Genomic DNA, 17,669 nt, shown 5'->3' on the forward strand with positions numbered 1-17,669 from the left:
GTTGACTTGACACACTCATCACTAGACTGCAGGCTGGAAAATAAATTGTGCAGGTAGAAACCTGCATATCTTTTCATCCTTTGTCATCAGTAGGGAGGGTAGGAACAGCTTAGTTGAAAAACGGCACACCGTGCCTCGAAACTGCGTTACTTATGCCTGTTTTGACTGCGGTGTTTATACTGCCTTTGAAATGTCATATGACACCCTGCTACAGGATTACAATTCAGAATTTCCTTGAAAATGATCCGGGGAGGGGGGGGGGGGGGAGGCGTGAGGAGCTGTAATGTAGCTGTTCCAGAGCCTTCTCCCTTCCTCTCCACGGATATTTTGATTGTTACTGCGCGAACTGTCCCTCCCCTCTAATCACTTGTTTATACGTTTGCTTTCCACAGGTGAAATAAAAGTGCACATTAACACAAAATAACCTCGCTTTTTTTGCAAATTTTGTTAAAAATAACACCCCTTTTGAAAAAAATAACCTCCCTTTTTTCAGGTCTTTACTCATCATTCATAGACTTGTTCAGACCTGATATGGCCTATATTCAAATATCATGTTTCAGCAAACTGCAGCTCTTACACATATCAAATGTATAAGGTTACAAATGAAGCAATAGCCAAGAAATTGTTCCTGCTTGTTTGTTTGTACTTATAATATCTTTTGTTAGACATTTTACAATAAACCGTAAAAATAATTACATTAAATATGTGTATCAGTTTCATGATGTAAATTTATCCTACTGTATTTACCTTCCATAAAAATAATCACCTTACAATAATTTTAAATAATTGTTTTAAGGAACTACATTGTTTTCTGATGAATAATCTATTAAATTGAGACACACATAGATAATAACCAAAATTGTAATCCTTTGAAACTTCCTGATTGATCCACAGATTTTGTTGTTAGTACTGTCATCACACATGTAGTGGTGTGAATTTGCATTGATTTTAATTGTAATTTTCTCTTGGCAATTACACAAGTGAGCCTATTAAAATAATTTATTCATTGTTAAGTTTTGTTAAATATAAGTGTAAAAATTAAACGTAGCAGTTGTGCCAATGTTTTAGGACTGAATTTGAAATTATAGTTACAAAGTACCAAAAAATTGTAAAGTTGAGGGTTTTACCTCATCAAAGAAATGGAAACTCAAAAGCCCACTAGTTTTTTTCCACCATCTTGTAGAAAATTGTCTCCTCTTTGCAATGGTATATGGTTTAGTGAGGTTATCTTGTGAAAGAAAAAAGTTGTAGAGGATTTTCATACTGCCTGTAAAATTATCAAATAATTATTTTTCTTAACTTTGAAGTAAATTTTGACTATGATGGTGATATTAAAACACTAATTGCAATACCTCGACAGGATCTGCATTAAATTCTTAGTAGACTACAAAATTTTCAGCTAAATCGGTGAATAATTGTGATTACGAGGAAAAAAAATGAGAAAAACTGTCAGTCTTGATGGTTTCAGGAAATACACATTTTACTACAAGCAGGCCCAGCTTTAAGTGCCTGTAGCTCAGAAACAGTTATACTAAATGTTATAAAAATTTATGTGTGTTCATAAAATGATACATAGATAAAGTACACCAAGTTTCATCAAATTCTGAGACGGGTGGGTTCATGGCCTGGATGATTTGGCGTGGAATGACCCACCACTGTTGAGCCTAGCTCCGGTGAGGAGTGCGAACTGTGGAACTTGACGGACATTGAGTGACTTGAGAATAAACATTTTTAAGTGCCAGTGATTTCTGATTAGATATTTTTAGGTACAATTATTTATTATTAATGTAAATATTAGTAATTAATAAAACTGTAATAAAACGTCATTGGGCTATACCTTACGAACCCAGTTCTACCCACATTATAAATCGTTACAATACTTTAAAGCCAAAAATGCTCACTAATTTATTTTTATTGTACTGAATGTATCTGTTTAAGACCAATTTATTACAAATTATTTTATTGTAAAAATGCAATATAAAAATTTTATCACTATGTATTTGGTTGTTGTAAGTATTACAAAAGAGCTTTTACAAAAATAAAAACATTAAAACCAAGTTCTTCGGTTTTAAAACAAAATTGGGCTTTAAAAAAAAAAAAAAATCATAAAATCTTGTCTTTAACTGGCTTTGTTTACATATAGAGCTGGGCCGATCACCTATTTTGCCGATCATGCCGATGCCGATCTTCTGAGCCGATTAGAGCCTTTCAAGTACCTCTGATTACACATTGCTTTTGACGGATCACTATAAACGGTGAAATATTCCCAGACAAAACTACTTTTCATTGACATGATTACTTAAAAATCACGACATTATAAATTTCACGGACTAGCGATTATACAGGTAAGCCCGGAAGGTCTTGTCAAGCTTCTCAGACACCGGCGTGCAGCTGGGTTAAGACCAAGGTCATGTGACGTAACATCTCCCGAGGCTTACTGCGCCTTGGCAGCAGATGGATAAAAATAGTAAACTCCCCATTATTCGTGTTCATTGGGACCCGCCGATGCCCGGATAATTGAAATTCTGTAAAAATAATAATAATAATAAACCCGGATAATCGGTTAACGGTAAGGGTCGTCTTCGAATTAGTGTCTCGGCTTAAAAAAATACGGCACTGCCTAGCCATTAGTTCACGGTCATTTACAACAGCCGAAGAGAGAAAGATAAGATCGTGCTGACCTTGTACACATAAATTTTGGGTAGCTCCCCACTCCCCTCCACCCCTTCGACCAGCCGAATGCCAGACAGACACGTCACTCGCCAGGCGCCTGCCGTGCGTTGGCGGGCGGAAAGTAACTCAGCAGCACGTGAAACAACATTCGAACAAACGGGAGACGGGAAGCAGAAGTCAGGACATCCCCCTCAAGTTTAAAGAGTGACAAATGTGACAGCTGAAAAGGGGGGGGGGGGGGGGGGGGCGACACAAAGGGTCGGTACAAATAGCGTTGCAGAGTTTGGCGGCCCACGCGATGGCTTGCATTGTTTGCCGGCCGCCGGCCCGCGTGACGTTAATTTTAAGCGCTGACAATTTTAGCTTCTCTTTTTTTTCTGCACTTTTAAATCGTCCCGGATTATCCGATTCCCGTATTAGCGCGTCACGGATTAACGAGGTTCTACTGTGGGAAACAAAACTCTTCATCAACCAGGTTTTATACAAAAGAAAGTTAAGCTCTATTTCCCGCTAAACAGGATAAGAATATTAATTTCGCTAAACAAAACTTTCAATAGGCCATATTTAGCGAGAAAAAACTAAATAGATGAATTCCCGAAGAGTAGTTTACTAACCACAAGACTACTAGCGCCATTAATCCGAACGAATTCCGTCGCGCGACACGCGTCACTCTAATCTCTGGCGTCACATAACCAACCTAAACAAGTCGCCATTCGCCATTCCGGTAATATTAACCGTAAATGGTAAACAAATACATAGTTTTCGGTTCGTAAGTGATAAATGACTTTGCAAATAGTATAATGGAAAATTATTTTACCGAAAGTACCGTAAATATACGTGGAAATTGATACTTAGGTATGTAACTGTTCAATGTTTATAAAACTTACGGTATTTGTTTACTTTATTGGTATTTTTTTTTCGTGTGTGGTTATTATTAAATCCTATTATTTTTCGATGAATAATCAAATTTTCTTCCCTTAAAGTACCGTAAACAAACATGGAAAGTTGTTAGGTATAGGTAATTATTCAATGTTATAAGTTTGCAGTAGGAGACCAATGATCGGCTCAAATAATCGGCTACGTTTTGCCGATCATTATGATCGGCAAAATAAACAAAATCGGCCGATTATTACGATCGGGGATCGGCATCGGCCCAGCTCTATTTACATATCCTTAAGGAACACCAATATTCACACAACCCCAACAGAAAAATTACAAGGAGTGTATAGTTACAGACTGTTGCAGCTACACTGAGAGAAAACTGAATTGGATATTAGCTTTCACTGAGTTAGAAGGTTAACACAAATTTCCAAAACAGGTAGCATCCATTTTTTTTTATTGTGCAACAATAAATTACAGCTTATAAAATTATATATCCAAACAACAGTGAACATTTACATATAAATGACAACAGTGCTTTTAAAATAAAAATGCAAATATATTTAGATAATGACATACAGTGATACTGTGAAATACAGCTCTTACTACACAATATTCAACACAGCACTACTCTTTGACACTTTTCTGGACAACCAGTAATTGGTCAACTATAGCACAGTCCTCTGAATAACTTCTACCAAACTAAAATATTCTTGCATGCACCTCATACCATAAATACGGATAGTGTTCATACTTTTCTCTTTATTATGAGTTCATACATTTTAATTATCATCCAACTAGGTACTTTGTTCAATTAGTTTATATGTAAAATTTTTACGTTAACTTTAAAAATGTCATAATACCACTGCATTTCTGTGGTCATGCTGCATAAGCATTTAATTATTTTAACTTGTTCTGGGATTTACCTAAGTAAGTCAACTCAACATACTCCGCTTGTCAGCTTATCAATGGCACTTACAGGACTGGAGAATAAGCTTATCCAATTCCCACGAAATCCCAACAAAACTGGAAGCCAAAAGAATTAAAATTTAACATGTTTTTACCAGCAAATAGTTATTAAATATTTGGGTTGTTTTGCGATACCCCTGAGCAAGTTAAACAAAACAAATTGAAAACAAAATGATATAAAAAAATTTTAATGAGTGGTTTGGAACCTTATTTATGATGCTGCCCACATGCATTATCACGGCACAATACGCTTCTTTGTTATTTACTTGTTCCTTTCCTCCTCCTGCTAGCAGACATGGCTCACAGTAGGCAGTCCTACTGGCTTATCTCATCTCTCCGTACGTACGGCTAACTGTAATCACAGATAACCGCGCAAGGCAGCTCAAATTGCACTGTCGCAAACTCACTAATATGGTCATGTGCAGCTAGTCTATGCTTAATTTGTACTCTGAGACTTAATGATTAAATTATTTTATATTTTATAATGTGCTATTTTTTTAATTATCCAGAAAAAAACTTTAAATTTCAATAAAATATTATCTAGCATTACTGCCAGAAGCCATGGAAAATAACATGGCACACCCAATGCTAAAACTTAGAGGTTACTCAGTGAGACTTTTTGCAATAATGAGATGCCATATATTCCCGTCCGTGGAAACATTTTGTTTGGAAGAAATGTCACTAATTAAATTATTTTATGTTTAGCTTATAAAACTCATTTTGCAACAAAGTGCTAAAAATGGACAATAGGCTGGCGACTTGCTGAAAGCTAAATGCAATTTGGTTACCTTTTATTTTTGCCACAGTAAGAGGTCGTATTAACCTTGCTATGGTATTTTTAAATTGGATGTTACTATAAATATGTATAAACTTACATTTAAAAAAAAATTGTTTTAGTTTTTCATTATAAAGCACTGAAAATTGATTTTGCACATGCACTTTGCTAAACCAAAACATCACTTGAAAGCTGCTATGCATTTTGGTTTTTGCAATGAGACCAATGTGTCCTTTTTGTTCTAATCACATGTTAATAAAAAAAATTACATTTTAAAAATTATATTAATTTTTTTTAGCAAATTACTCAAAATGTTTTCTTTTGTGATGAGGTTAAACATAATTAAAACCATCAATTCAACCAGAAGATATTCTGTATTTTTAAAATAAAATCATCCCACATTTTTTAAGAAGCATTTAAAAGAATATAGTAAATATTTCAGTTAAATTAATTGTGTAAAATTGGATAGTAGTCACCATTTAAATTTATACTTATAACCACCTTGCTTCGATGAGATTTGGTGAAATATCCCCATTTAAAACTCCACGATACCGAGGATTGATGATTCAAGCTATGATACATCTTGGAGGGAAGACTAAATCCAACTTAAACAGTCAGGAAAAAAAAAAGTGTCACTCAGTACACGTGATAGAAGTGAAACTTCTTTGACAATTCAAACCTCGACTTGTAAAGAGTAAAACGGCAGAGAGAGTGGTCTGGGGGGAAGGGGGGGGGGGGGGAAGAAAGTTTTATAAAAATAACACAGTGCTTTCATTTATTTTTCAAGTATTTAAGAGTTCTAAATTTATTTGTTTCTATTAGAAATTTGATTAAAATAAAAATAAATTTGAAAAAAACATGAATTAACAATAAATATTAATCACTGTTGAAATACACCATAAAGAAAAACTGTAAATGTTACTGTTTCTTCAAACTATCATGTAATTTGGAACACACTGAATTTCTTAATGAAATATGAAATTCATAACAGGTGGAAAGCAAGCATGTTGGTAGCAAATATAAAATTCAAGGCATTCACAGCTGACTAGGTATATAGAATGCCTATATATTTACTGAAACAAGCACATGCGCACACTCTGTCATTCTGTCTTTCATCTATCTCTCTCGGTTCTATTTTTTTTTGGGCGGAAGACGAATCATCGCACAAAGAGGAGAACAAAAATAAGCCCAGCAACGTATATAGCATAGTGCTCTCTTTACATCTCTTTGGCCAAGTTCTGTTTGTGTCAGAAACATTTCACAACAATGTTTCACAAAAACTTCGCATTAAAATTCGGCCTTGAAAGTCTACTTTCATCGTGCCCAAAGAAGTTTCACTTCAAAAATGGAAGAAAAACTTTGTAGGTAAAAAAACAAAACAAATTCCTTCTTCTCAGGGTTATTGGCGGTGATTTCTCACGTGAAGATAGGTTCGATATGACAAATTACTGAGCACCGAGTTGCTACCCACTAAGCCTCTGTTCATAGCCATGAGACATAGAGCTCTATAAAATCAAAATGAAAGCTTTTGTTTGCCTTAAGTCACCATTATGTAAGTGGACCCATTTTCTTATCTTATTACTGTCCTTGAGTTTATTTATTGCTAAGTACTGGGAAAAACTTATTTCCACCAACGCCTGATTTACATTTAGTGACAAAATTATTCAATAGCTAGTCTTTTGTACAATTTTGGTATTTGGTAAATCTCTAAAAATGTAAATGTTAACAAAGTGGCTCAAATGGCTCAAATTGTCAAATTAAATGATTGAAGAGCATCACCAGTATCAGAAAAATATGATAAAGTATATTTTACAGCTTCAAGAGCAAGTAAATGTTAAGACAAGTAAACAAAACTACAGAACTTCAGGTAAAAAGAAAAGTAGAAAAGATTGCATGCTACTCCATACAGAATGGAAATTCAAAATAAACAGTTTTTGGGTAGTTTTTAAAGCAGCTTGATACAAATTACAACTTCTTTAAGATCTATTTTTCTCACAAAAAATTTCTCTATTTCATGAGAGTACATATTAATTAAATTTAAGTATTGTTACATGGTAATTAACTTGCATTAAGGTTTCCAACACAAAACAAATATGTATACAGTTTTTTACATCTGTAGCAACAGAGATTGTTAGCAAGTAAATTAAATATAGCAGTTTGTTAAACTAACCTCCAAAGGTTTCCAGTACTATGACTTCTATGGCAACAGGACAGACTTTCCATATTTTCTTAGACACGTACACTACATGTCTACATATAACTCTTACATGCGTAACAATCATACCACACTATATTAGGTACAAATTTAATTATTTAGTCAACTGAATTGTTCTACATTAAGCTACCTGTATACATTTTGTATACATTTTGCCATCATCACATCTAAAACAATATTTACACCCATTTAAACTTATCAGGACATTGTAAAGTTTTTTATTACTAAATAAAATTACATTTTGTTCATAGATTAAGTAAACTAAATGACCATTAATATATATAAACTGTATATTATACAGAAAATGATAATATAAATTTTCAATATTAACTATACTCAAGTATGCACAGTGCATAAAGCTTCATAGCACATCAAGGGTAGTCCAAACATAACATTACATAGAACTTAACAAATGACTAGATTCAAAATTAGCACACAGAATGTTAAGGCAATATTGACAGTTGATAGCTCACAGTTATGGTGATGGTAAATGGCAGCTCACAACTGGCAATTGCACGCATCCCGAACCCATATTCCTTTGAACACGAGCAAGTGACGGTACACATGAGACACAACCAAAATACTCTATATGTATACCCTAAAGAAATTAATGCAACTCTGAATATAATGCAACTCCAAACTTTTAACTCATAGATTATAAATCACAATTTAAACACATAGAAATAACAAAATTAATTACCTAAATGTATTTAACAGATTTTTACTAGAAATTATCCGGTGCCACTTTCGAAAGAGTGATTTACTTGACCTTCTTAGAAACAGCAAAATAAACTGTAAAAAAAAAAAATTGAGTTTTATGGCTGTAGTTCAAAAGCCATTGGTCAGAAAGCAAAGAATGCTGCGGTGTACAGTGGTCACCCAGGACGGTGAAGCAGGAGGAGGGGGTGCCTTGACTAGCAGCCACAGTGAAGAGAAGCAAAAGGAAGTGGAGGGAATCAAGTGATAAAACTCCATTTGAACTCTCTCCCCCTTTATTCCACAGTGTTTCCTGTCTCATCTGCCAAGCCTCCATACCTTTTCCCCCACGCAAGGTGCAGGAAGCAATAAACAAGAGTGGACTAATGGGGCTTATGCGAAGCAGTTACCATGATATTCCCTACATTTTTTCCCTTCCTAAATTAACTAGAACTTCATAATGGACTATGTATAGGGATAAGATTATATGGTGAATTGTGATAAAACTGAAATAACACAGAAAATCATGTCAATGCACTATATAACATCAAAATGTAAGTTAATACCCCATAAAGCACCGAAGTGCAACTGAAAGCATAAAATAATCAGTACTTTTGATCAATAATTTAACTAAATACAAAAATAAACTCTAAATTGATTGAAATTTTTTTTTTTGATCTATTAACTGTTATCGGCAACTCATTTTTACATTACAGCATTGGTCCTTATTTCTAACAGATTTATTTTATTTTTCCAAAAAAAATTAGAAATGCTTATTACTAATAAATTAATATATGGTAAAAGAGCATCATGTATCAGTCACAATAAACTCTTTCGAATAATTAAGTACTGTGAAACATTTAAGTGTCATATTTGTTTAATAATATGTTATATTTATGAATAAAATCATTAAAATAACAGCAAAATCTGTTGTTTAAAAATGAAATTAGCCTAAAAATAAAACCATAAAATCTTGTCCCTAACTATGTAACAAAGTAGCTTACTGGTTCACAACTGGTTCTATCATGAGACTTGTTTCCTTGTGTGATCCTTCACCTTGTGAGCAAGGAGCTATGACATCATGCCTACAACATCACATTTTCTAACCCTTGTAAATAAATTGTGAAGCACATCAACAATGGTGTTTGTATTTCAGACTATTAATCTTTACTCTTGTCTTATTAATATGGAGGAAAATGGTATTATAAAAAATTAAATAAATTTTCAGGACCTCTATTTTAATCATCTATATTAATTTTACTGGAACCATTGTGACTTATTCACTCAATTTCCAACAGCCATCATGTAAGAAAACTTTTGATAAATTGTGTGTTGGTTAAAAATATCAACTTTTATTGAAAAAAAATTTTCAGGTAAATTCGAAGTAGTTTTTTATTTTTTTTACATATCCTTCCTTGAATCAATTCACTATTTTCGTAAATTAGTTTGATGTCATTAAACACAGAGAGAAAATTTCCAACCATCTCTTATGAAATGTTTATACCATAATTTTATAACAAAAATTAACATAACAGGGGGAAGATAGGTGAGGGAACAATTGGTCAACAAAGCTTATTGGGTGGTGGTTGCCACGCAGACAGTGCCAATGAAATGTTTTTGCGGACGGATTATTGCCACCAGCATGAGTAATGAATGCGGAATGTGTGTCTCCTCACATGAAAGCGTACAATTGTATGAATCTCTCTCTCTTCTCCTCCTCCCCCCCCCCCCCTCCAACAAACCTTCCTAAAAATTTCCTTACCCAAATTTCTCATCCCATTAAAGATGGTGGACACCCTTGCTACATTTGCAACATTGCATGAAGTATAAATCAGCCCTATTTTAGTGTGAGCTGCTTAATCAGATTTAACAATTACAAACTCCACCATTTGCTACTTTAAGACACTGATGTTGGGAAGTACAGCTTTTGTATGCAAGCCAGTGGTCATCGACAAACTGACTGACATATGATCATCCTAGGCAAGCCATGAATACACATACAGATTAGAACCACCACCTTCTTGTACCTGCAAAGTTTAAACATATTTCATGCAATCCCAGGAACAGCAATACTAATTAAGTGTTATCTGGTTTCAACCCTCTACAATGCAAGCAACTAAAACACTGAGTACATATTTAAAGTAAAACTACGGGGATGAAACACTGTTTTCTGTAAATCACCATATGAGCTGCCCACCAATTGCACAAATTTCATTATGTGTGCTAGCATGCAATTCAACCAATAACTGGTTACAGTCTTGATTTGTGGTAAGCATTAATGCATGTTTGCAGTGTACAAAACATAAAAATCTTAACCCACAAATGTAATACACTAATATAAAAAATTAATTCCACAAAACATTTACAGTGAATTCTCATTATGATACACCTGAAAAAACCTAGTTTCTGTGATTAGTAATGAAAGTATTTTCATTGAACTAAATCATTCTTCAGAGGTGGGTTGGATTCTCGAAACCTATAACATTATAAAAAATAAAATATTAAGTATTTTTAAGATTTTAAATTCAAGGAATAAAATTAAAAAAAAAAATCTTGGGAAAAAAAAAGTAGTATGTAGATTCAAAAATTAAACACTGACAACTCTGAAGTTTTTTCTTTGAACCCATACTTTTGCAATTGCCCAATATATTAATATATTATAATTGTAATATGAAATATGTAAATTAAATTACTATCTATATTGATTCAGGAAACATAGATTGTGAAACAAACATTTGAATGGTTGAATGTTTTAACACCAAATATTAAAATGTTTTATTTAATGTAAATTTAAATTTTTATACTTGAAACTTAGACTGTGATTCGAGGTTCTCTTTGTGTTCAAATTCAAGATTTGGATTCGACCAATCGCTAAAAATGTAAAAAATGTATACTTTAAGTGAGAAATCCTCTGAAGCGAGGTTCTTCATAATGAGGTTCCACTGTAACTGTCTCTCTAAATAAAGTGACTTCTAAAACATTTCTAAAGGTTGCTGCAATGAGTTTATAACTCAAAACACATGGCAAGGGTTCTTAAAATTTCTTCACACCACTGCATTTATAAACATCATGATTTATTACATAATGTGCGCTCTTATAGCAAAGTAGCAAGACGACACAAACAATTTGCTAGTTAAAGAGTAATGTAAAATGAAATAAAAATATTTACCCAGAACTTTTCTGAGCAAAGCACAAACAGCATTGAAAAGTGAATACATACTTAAAAAATAGCTAAATTAAAATATGAAATTTAAAAATAAAATGATTTACTAAAAAACAAGTAATTTAAAATATTCAATAGAAATTAGCAACTATTTTGATTATAGCTACACACACTGTAATCATAAATATGTCAGAATAATTATTACAATTTTACTGCCTGCAGCTGAGCTCACGTAAGGGAAGGTAAAGCTGTATGATGGACAACAATGTTGGTAAATACAGTCGTGATCACCATTACTCCACTGCTCAGATGTGAACACCAGAAGCCACGACTTTTACAGGGCAAAACACTTTCAGAATGTTAGGCCATATGTCTGCGGGAATACAATCCGGAACTGTACTTTGGAATTCTCATTGGCTAGGCAAGAACAAGCGCACACGTCCACATATGATTATGTCTTGATTCGTCGCCCAATCTTCGCGAAGCCGTTCCGTGCTTTGTGGCCGTTTCGGACGTCTCCGTTCATCTTGCACTTGCGACTCTCGAACAGGACATCGGAGTCGGACTCAGATTCTGACAGCATGATCTTGCTGTGCGACACTGAAACAGCACAGCAGCCAATAAGCTTTGGGATGATCATCTCTCACTTTTGCAACTTGTGGTTATGGTGCAGTCAAACCTAAAAAATCTGAACCTTTAAAATAGTATAAAATAAACAAATTTAACTAACCGTTCTTGTTTGTATGAAAAAGGATGCTATAACAATCACAAGGATTTATTTTTTCTAAATTGTTGTTCGAACTTTTTATGTTTTAAAGTGGGTTTCCTACTGTTTCCAATATATAACCACTGAACCTGGAATCTATAATACCATGCCCATTTTGTGCTTACTTCAATAGAAATGCATTTTTAATAACTTAAAACTTTATTGGCACAGACAATGTTCACTAGTTATTATATCAGAGCTGTGCTTGCTGGTCACTTAAGGCATTCATGTGTATAGTCAATGTCGACCTTGTAGCTTACCCACTCATACAAGGTCATATTGTACTCCAAATAGTTCTTCTGGTCTATAGTAACAATGATTCAAACCTGGTGTGAAGACTTAATGTCTTCTTAAAACTACTGCCACTGAAGTGTTAAAGTCAAGCTTCTAACCTCTAGTCAAGGTGATATGGGTTCTATTCCCAGTTTATCAGACTCCCACATTTTCTTAAGTGGAAAACGTGACAAATCTTTCTACGAGTAAATTGCTTTCCTCTAACAACTTTGATTTTGTAATATTTTTCATTGCAAGTCATATCTGATGGACCAGAAACTCTGCTTTGACCGCTATTGTTGTTTGCTGTGGCCTGAACGAGCACAGCGCGGCAGATGAGACAGGGTAACACTTTGGAATGTGGTGGAGTTAAGAGCCAGTGTCAGATTGAAAGGGGTGGAGAGGAAAGGGGATAAATGAGAAGGTAACGGCGTTCGTTTCAGGGTTCTTCTCATTTCCGATACTCTTCAAAGTAGCCCTTAGATACCCTCCCTGCCTATCACTCTTCCTGGTCTGAACGTCCATAACCGCTGAGTAAATCTCTCTTACTGATGAAAGCGGCATCAGAAAAACATTCCTAAATAGTAAATAAATGTGCTATGGTTTCTACAGTCAAACTAATAGGTGCATACACTCGTAATGTACCGTCAAGCCTCTCGTAATATACTAATATATGTCCTGCACTAGTATCAGCAAGGCGGAGAAGGGGAAAGGGAAGCTTTATCACCCTTAAAAAAAATCTATTATTCTCACCAACAAAGGGAAAGAATCTGAATACAAACAGCGGGCAAAGTGCTTCCATCTCCCCTTCTCCCCCTCCTGCTTGCAACTCCGCGGACGCTCACACATGGAGTGGTCCTCGCCGTCGTCCAGCAGAGCGTACTTCTGGCGCTTGCGCGGCCGCCTGACGCAGGCGCGCTGGAAGAGGCACACCAGGCCCCAGGCCCCGCCCACCAGCACCACCACGCTCACAAACAGCAGGATCACCACGTACAGCACGCTCCAGTCTGCCCACAGACAACGAGAACCTTTACTCCAACTACCAGCTGGTCATGGTACACTACTGCTTAAATGCAGCAAGTTGTGGTGAACGGCCACAAGACCAAATAAACACCGATATGTGAGACACTACAAAATACAACGTGGACTTCTTTAAAAGGTAGGTTGCGTGGCACCCAAACGAAAGTCAATTCATTTATTAAAACATAATCCGATGTGAATATTCAAAATTTCAAATAACCAAATGAATAACTTGCGATTGCTAAACAATTCAATGTCAATTACGAACACTAGGAAAAAATTTGTATTCAATTGCATTCATTCAAGTATAGTGAAGTTGTTGCATATCACTTGATGCAACTATTCACATTGAGATTGAGTCATTGTTGCACAATAGGTGTATATAACCCGTAAAAATATATTAATGGCTACATATAACCAGCCATATTTTATTTCAGCATGTGCACTGTGAAAAGTAGAATGGCTTAAGTTTGGACGTTAGGAGAATCTGCAATCTGGATTTGTTTTTAGATTCGTTTATATATGGGAAAAAAATGAGCAGTTAGTAACAACTACAAAAATATCAGTTAAAATTTGAAATAATAGATTTTTAATTGTTTTTTAAAATATTAATAACTATACATTGCCAATGCATGAAACCATATAAAAGTAAGTATGAATATTTTAAAAATATATGACTTCTAAAGATTATAAAAATGTTGACAAAATAAATTTTCCTTATACTTGAGGATACGTTACTTACCTAAATAGCCATCTATCATGACCAATCATGCTTCAGAACGAGTATAGCTGACACAGGGGTAGGGTATGCACACAAGATGTGCGTTAACAAATTTTTTTCATCTTTAATTAAATGGCTTACATGTAGCACGTAAGGACAAGATTTGAGAGTGAATTGCAACAATACCAAAACATGGCAACACCATAATGTGAGTCAGCACAACATATAAACTGCAGTTAACATACCGTGTGACACCAAAACGCAAACTAATTAATTTACATAGTAAAACAACATTTGAACATACCTTGAGATCTTTAAACTTTGTACCTACTCAACAAAAATTAAAGAATTTTAGAACATGTTTATTTTAACTAAAAGAACAGTTTAAATGGACTAATAAAATTTTGTAATTTACGTATTATACCAATGTCATCATCTCCTTTATTATTTCTGACACTGGAACACGGTACTTACAAGGTTCAAATTTATTCTTTAGTTGAGAGTAAATGGACTCCAGAAATCGATATTAGGTACAAATGGCTTAGCTTAACCATCACATTATTCAATATGGTCCCAAATTAATAACTAAAATAAAATTTAAAAAAAAAACTATACTATGTATCTTGTTTTTCATTCATCTGCCAACAGAGTTGTAAGACATGCCTCAGTTACTCACCACAGTTGGACTCCCCGTTCTGGAAGTGCTTGGATATGAGGTCCTGCATCCAGAAAGCCTCACAGAGGCACTGCCTTGTCGCCTGGTCGCACACTCCATGACCTGTGCATGAACACCATCTCACCTCATCACTTGCACAGCAGTGATGATCCCTCTTGTATGCATAGGCAAAGCATTCCTACTACTATCTACCATTACTGCTGAATGACATATGAATACGGGCTCAACTTCTCATCACCATCAGACGAATGATGCCCTTAACACTCCACCCTACTACTGTCCATCGAGGGAGAAAAAGATAGAAGAGAAAGATATAGAAAGAGAAAAAATAAATGTGCACATGGAATTTGTCACAGAGTCCAGCCCCTATCCTTCCTCTTCTCCCTGCGGTAGCTCACTGTTTAGATTCTTGCATACATTTCCTTTGCGGACGATAACATTGGCTTTTGTGCTTCAGGGTTCTGCACCAAAACAAAGTTAGTGTTCTCAAAACTAAAAGCTACTTGTAAATCACCAAAATGCTCTTGTAAGCATAGTATTAATTTACCATGATGATTCAGTCAAAATGTCCTCTGACTTCTCGTAATATCCCAAACTCGTATTAGTGAGTTTTTATGGTACCTACTATTAAGCAGATGCGCACATGCCTGCTGGGCTCTAACCACATCCTGCCAGCCATTTTGGAGTCAATCACACTCAAGACAAGTGACTTGAATAACTGTCACATCAAAATTACAGCAAAAACAGTAAAAATAACCAATATTTTATAACTGGCACATTTATATTACGAAAATTAAATTTATAAAAGGGGAAAAGCATAGATTGTATAACAAGAAGACTGGAAATAACCTTAAAAACATGAAAACAAAGAATACTAAACTAATAAAGTATTCACTTTGTATTTGCAACACATCAGTGGTTTTGTTTTCTATGATTAAATTTAAGTAAAACGAAAAGAAAAATATACTTAATTCAAGGCACAAAACCCTGATGTGAGTACATTAAAACCTCAAATACTTGTAACAATAACATAAACATAATATGACCATTAAATATAAAAATTTTAATGCTATAGTTGCTCAAGTTTAGGTACATTAACTAGCATTTAAGATAGCCTTGCCCAGCATCTATTAACGATATTGTTACGCGTAGATTGAACGAATTCTTAAGGATAGCACCCTTAATTTTAAACAGTTTTATTTGCTACTAATATTTACAGTATTAATTAAATCACCACACTTAATGGCGGTTCACAAATCCCTAAGTATCTGGCCAGTCCACAGTTCACACTCCTCCATGGAGCTAGGCTCGACAGTGTTTCGCCCCTTATCAGGCACCTGTCCTCACTCACAGTCTCACGCCACTTGGTTACACTTGCACAGTTCTGTCTCTCCGTGACTGTGCCACTCGCTGAGGCCGGCGTCGCCGCTTTTATACCCATGGCCGTCTTTCAGGAACTGACTGGAGTGTTTGTAACGACCCGACACTTGAAGCGTCTAGAAGATTGATGCTCATTTACGCCACTCCACATGGCTGCCTTTGTAAGCCCGCGGAATTCCCAGGCCAAGGGACAGATAACAGCACCGTGGTAGGAAGGGGTAGGGGTAGGGGTAGGGGTAGGGGTAGGGGTGGGGGTGGGGGTGGGGGTGGGGGCAGGGGAGTGGCGAAGCCAGGCAGCTCAAATCCTTGAAGGTATGTGTGCGTGACGTCAGTGGCCATGCAGGGCCGCTAGACCGCTCCGGTACCTGGCACGTCTCGCGGTTTTGTCTTCCTTGTTTATTCTGTAACTGTCCTGGTGACATAGTATGTACGTACTTGCATTAATTTGTAAGATTGTTGCAAAGTTAGATATTGCAATGTTAGATGTGTAAGAATGATGGTGTCACTCCAATTTATTTTCTAACATAACTACAACAAAATAAATATTTTCTTCACTGCCAGTTTAAAACTGACAGTGAATTAAGTGCCCCACATACTCAGGCACACATATGGTGCACAGAGCTTCAGAAGAAACCACGTAATTTTAAACTGCTGAAGTAATTAGAGTGGTGTCTAATTTTCGAAAAGCATTTAAGAATAAACATTAGGGCAGGTGCTGTTTCCGTGATTTTTTTTTTCTAGACAATATTTTTAAGGGTGAAAATGGTTAAAACATGTTTTTTTTTTTTTTCAGAATACATTTCAGGGCATGAAACATCCGGTACAGATTCTTGACAGCACTCAAGGGCCTTCCATAAAATGTCATGGTAATCATTCACAGCTGCCACATGCACAGTGAGGAGATGCAGGAGTCGTGCTCACCGGAGCAGTTGTTCTGGCAGACGGCAGTCCGCACGCCCGCCACGCCCAGCTCGAGCAGGCCCGAGTCCCGGGCCAGCTTCTCGCGCAGGCGCGCCACCACGGCGGGGCCGGGCAGCACCTCCCGGCGGCGCGCCACGAGGAACACCAGCACGGCGCGGCCGGTGCGGTCCTCGGGCCGCAGGGCGCGCACCTGGACGCCCGCGTCCTCGCGCAGCAGCAGCGACAGCTTCAGCACCAGCGAGTCCAGCTGCGCCCGGGTGAGGCGGGCCGCCTCCACGTTCAGCGTCAGCTCCACCAGCTGCAGCAGCTGCGGGTCTGCGGCACACGCACGCCCTCCGTACCTACCACCCTGAACCCATCAACCCATCACGGAGCTCCACCAGTCTGCACTCGGGATGGAAATACACTGAATAAGCTGATATTCAATTCAACATTTCTAACGGAATATTTTTATTTTTTTAATTGTTTGTTACCAATAGATAGGCCTGCACCACATGAGGCCAATTTAAAAAAAAAAACATTATTGAAAAAAATAAAACGCA

General features: G+C 36.1%; 1 protein-coding gene across 4 annotated transcripts in view; it reads right to left on the reverse strand.

The window, feature by feature from the left end:
- Positions 1-2,213: 2,213 nt before the first annotated feature.
- LOC134533725 (dyslexia-associated protein KIAA0319-like protein) overlaps positions 2,214-17,669 on the reverse strand; it is an 83,010-nt gene continuing 67,554 nt past the window's right edge. For all 4 annotated transcript variants that reach the window (XM_063371312.1, XM_063371311.1, XM_063371314.1 and 1 more), the window contains 4 exons: positions 17,128-17,442; positions 14,827-14,928; positions 13,255-13,416; positions 2,214-11,970 (listed from right to left, as the gene is read on the reverse strand). In XM_063371312.1, coding sequence (XP_063227382.1) covers positions 11,822-11,970; positions 13,255-13,416; positions 14,827-14,928; positions 17,128-17,442 — 728 coding nt within the window. In that variant the 3' untranslated portion in view covers positions 2,214-11,821. The remainder of the gene's footprint in view (positions 11,971-13,254; positions 13,417-14,826; positions 14,929-17,127; positions 17,443-17,669) is intronic.

The sequence above is a fragment of the Bacillus rossius genome, chromosome 7 (genome assembly GCF_032445375.1).
Source record: "Bacillus rossius redtenbacheri isolate Brsri chromosome 7, Brsri_v3, whole genome shotgun sequence".
Taxonomy (NCBI): domain Eukaryota; kingdom Metazoa; phylum Arthropoda; class Insecta; order Phasmatodea; family Bacillidae; genus Bacillus; species Bacillus rossius.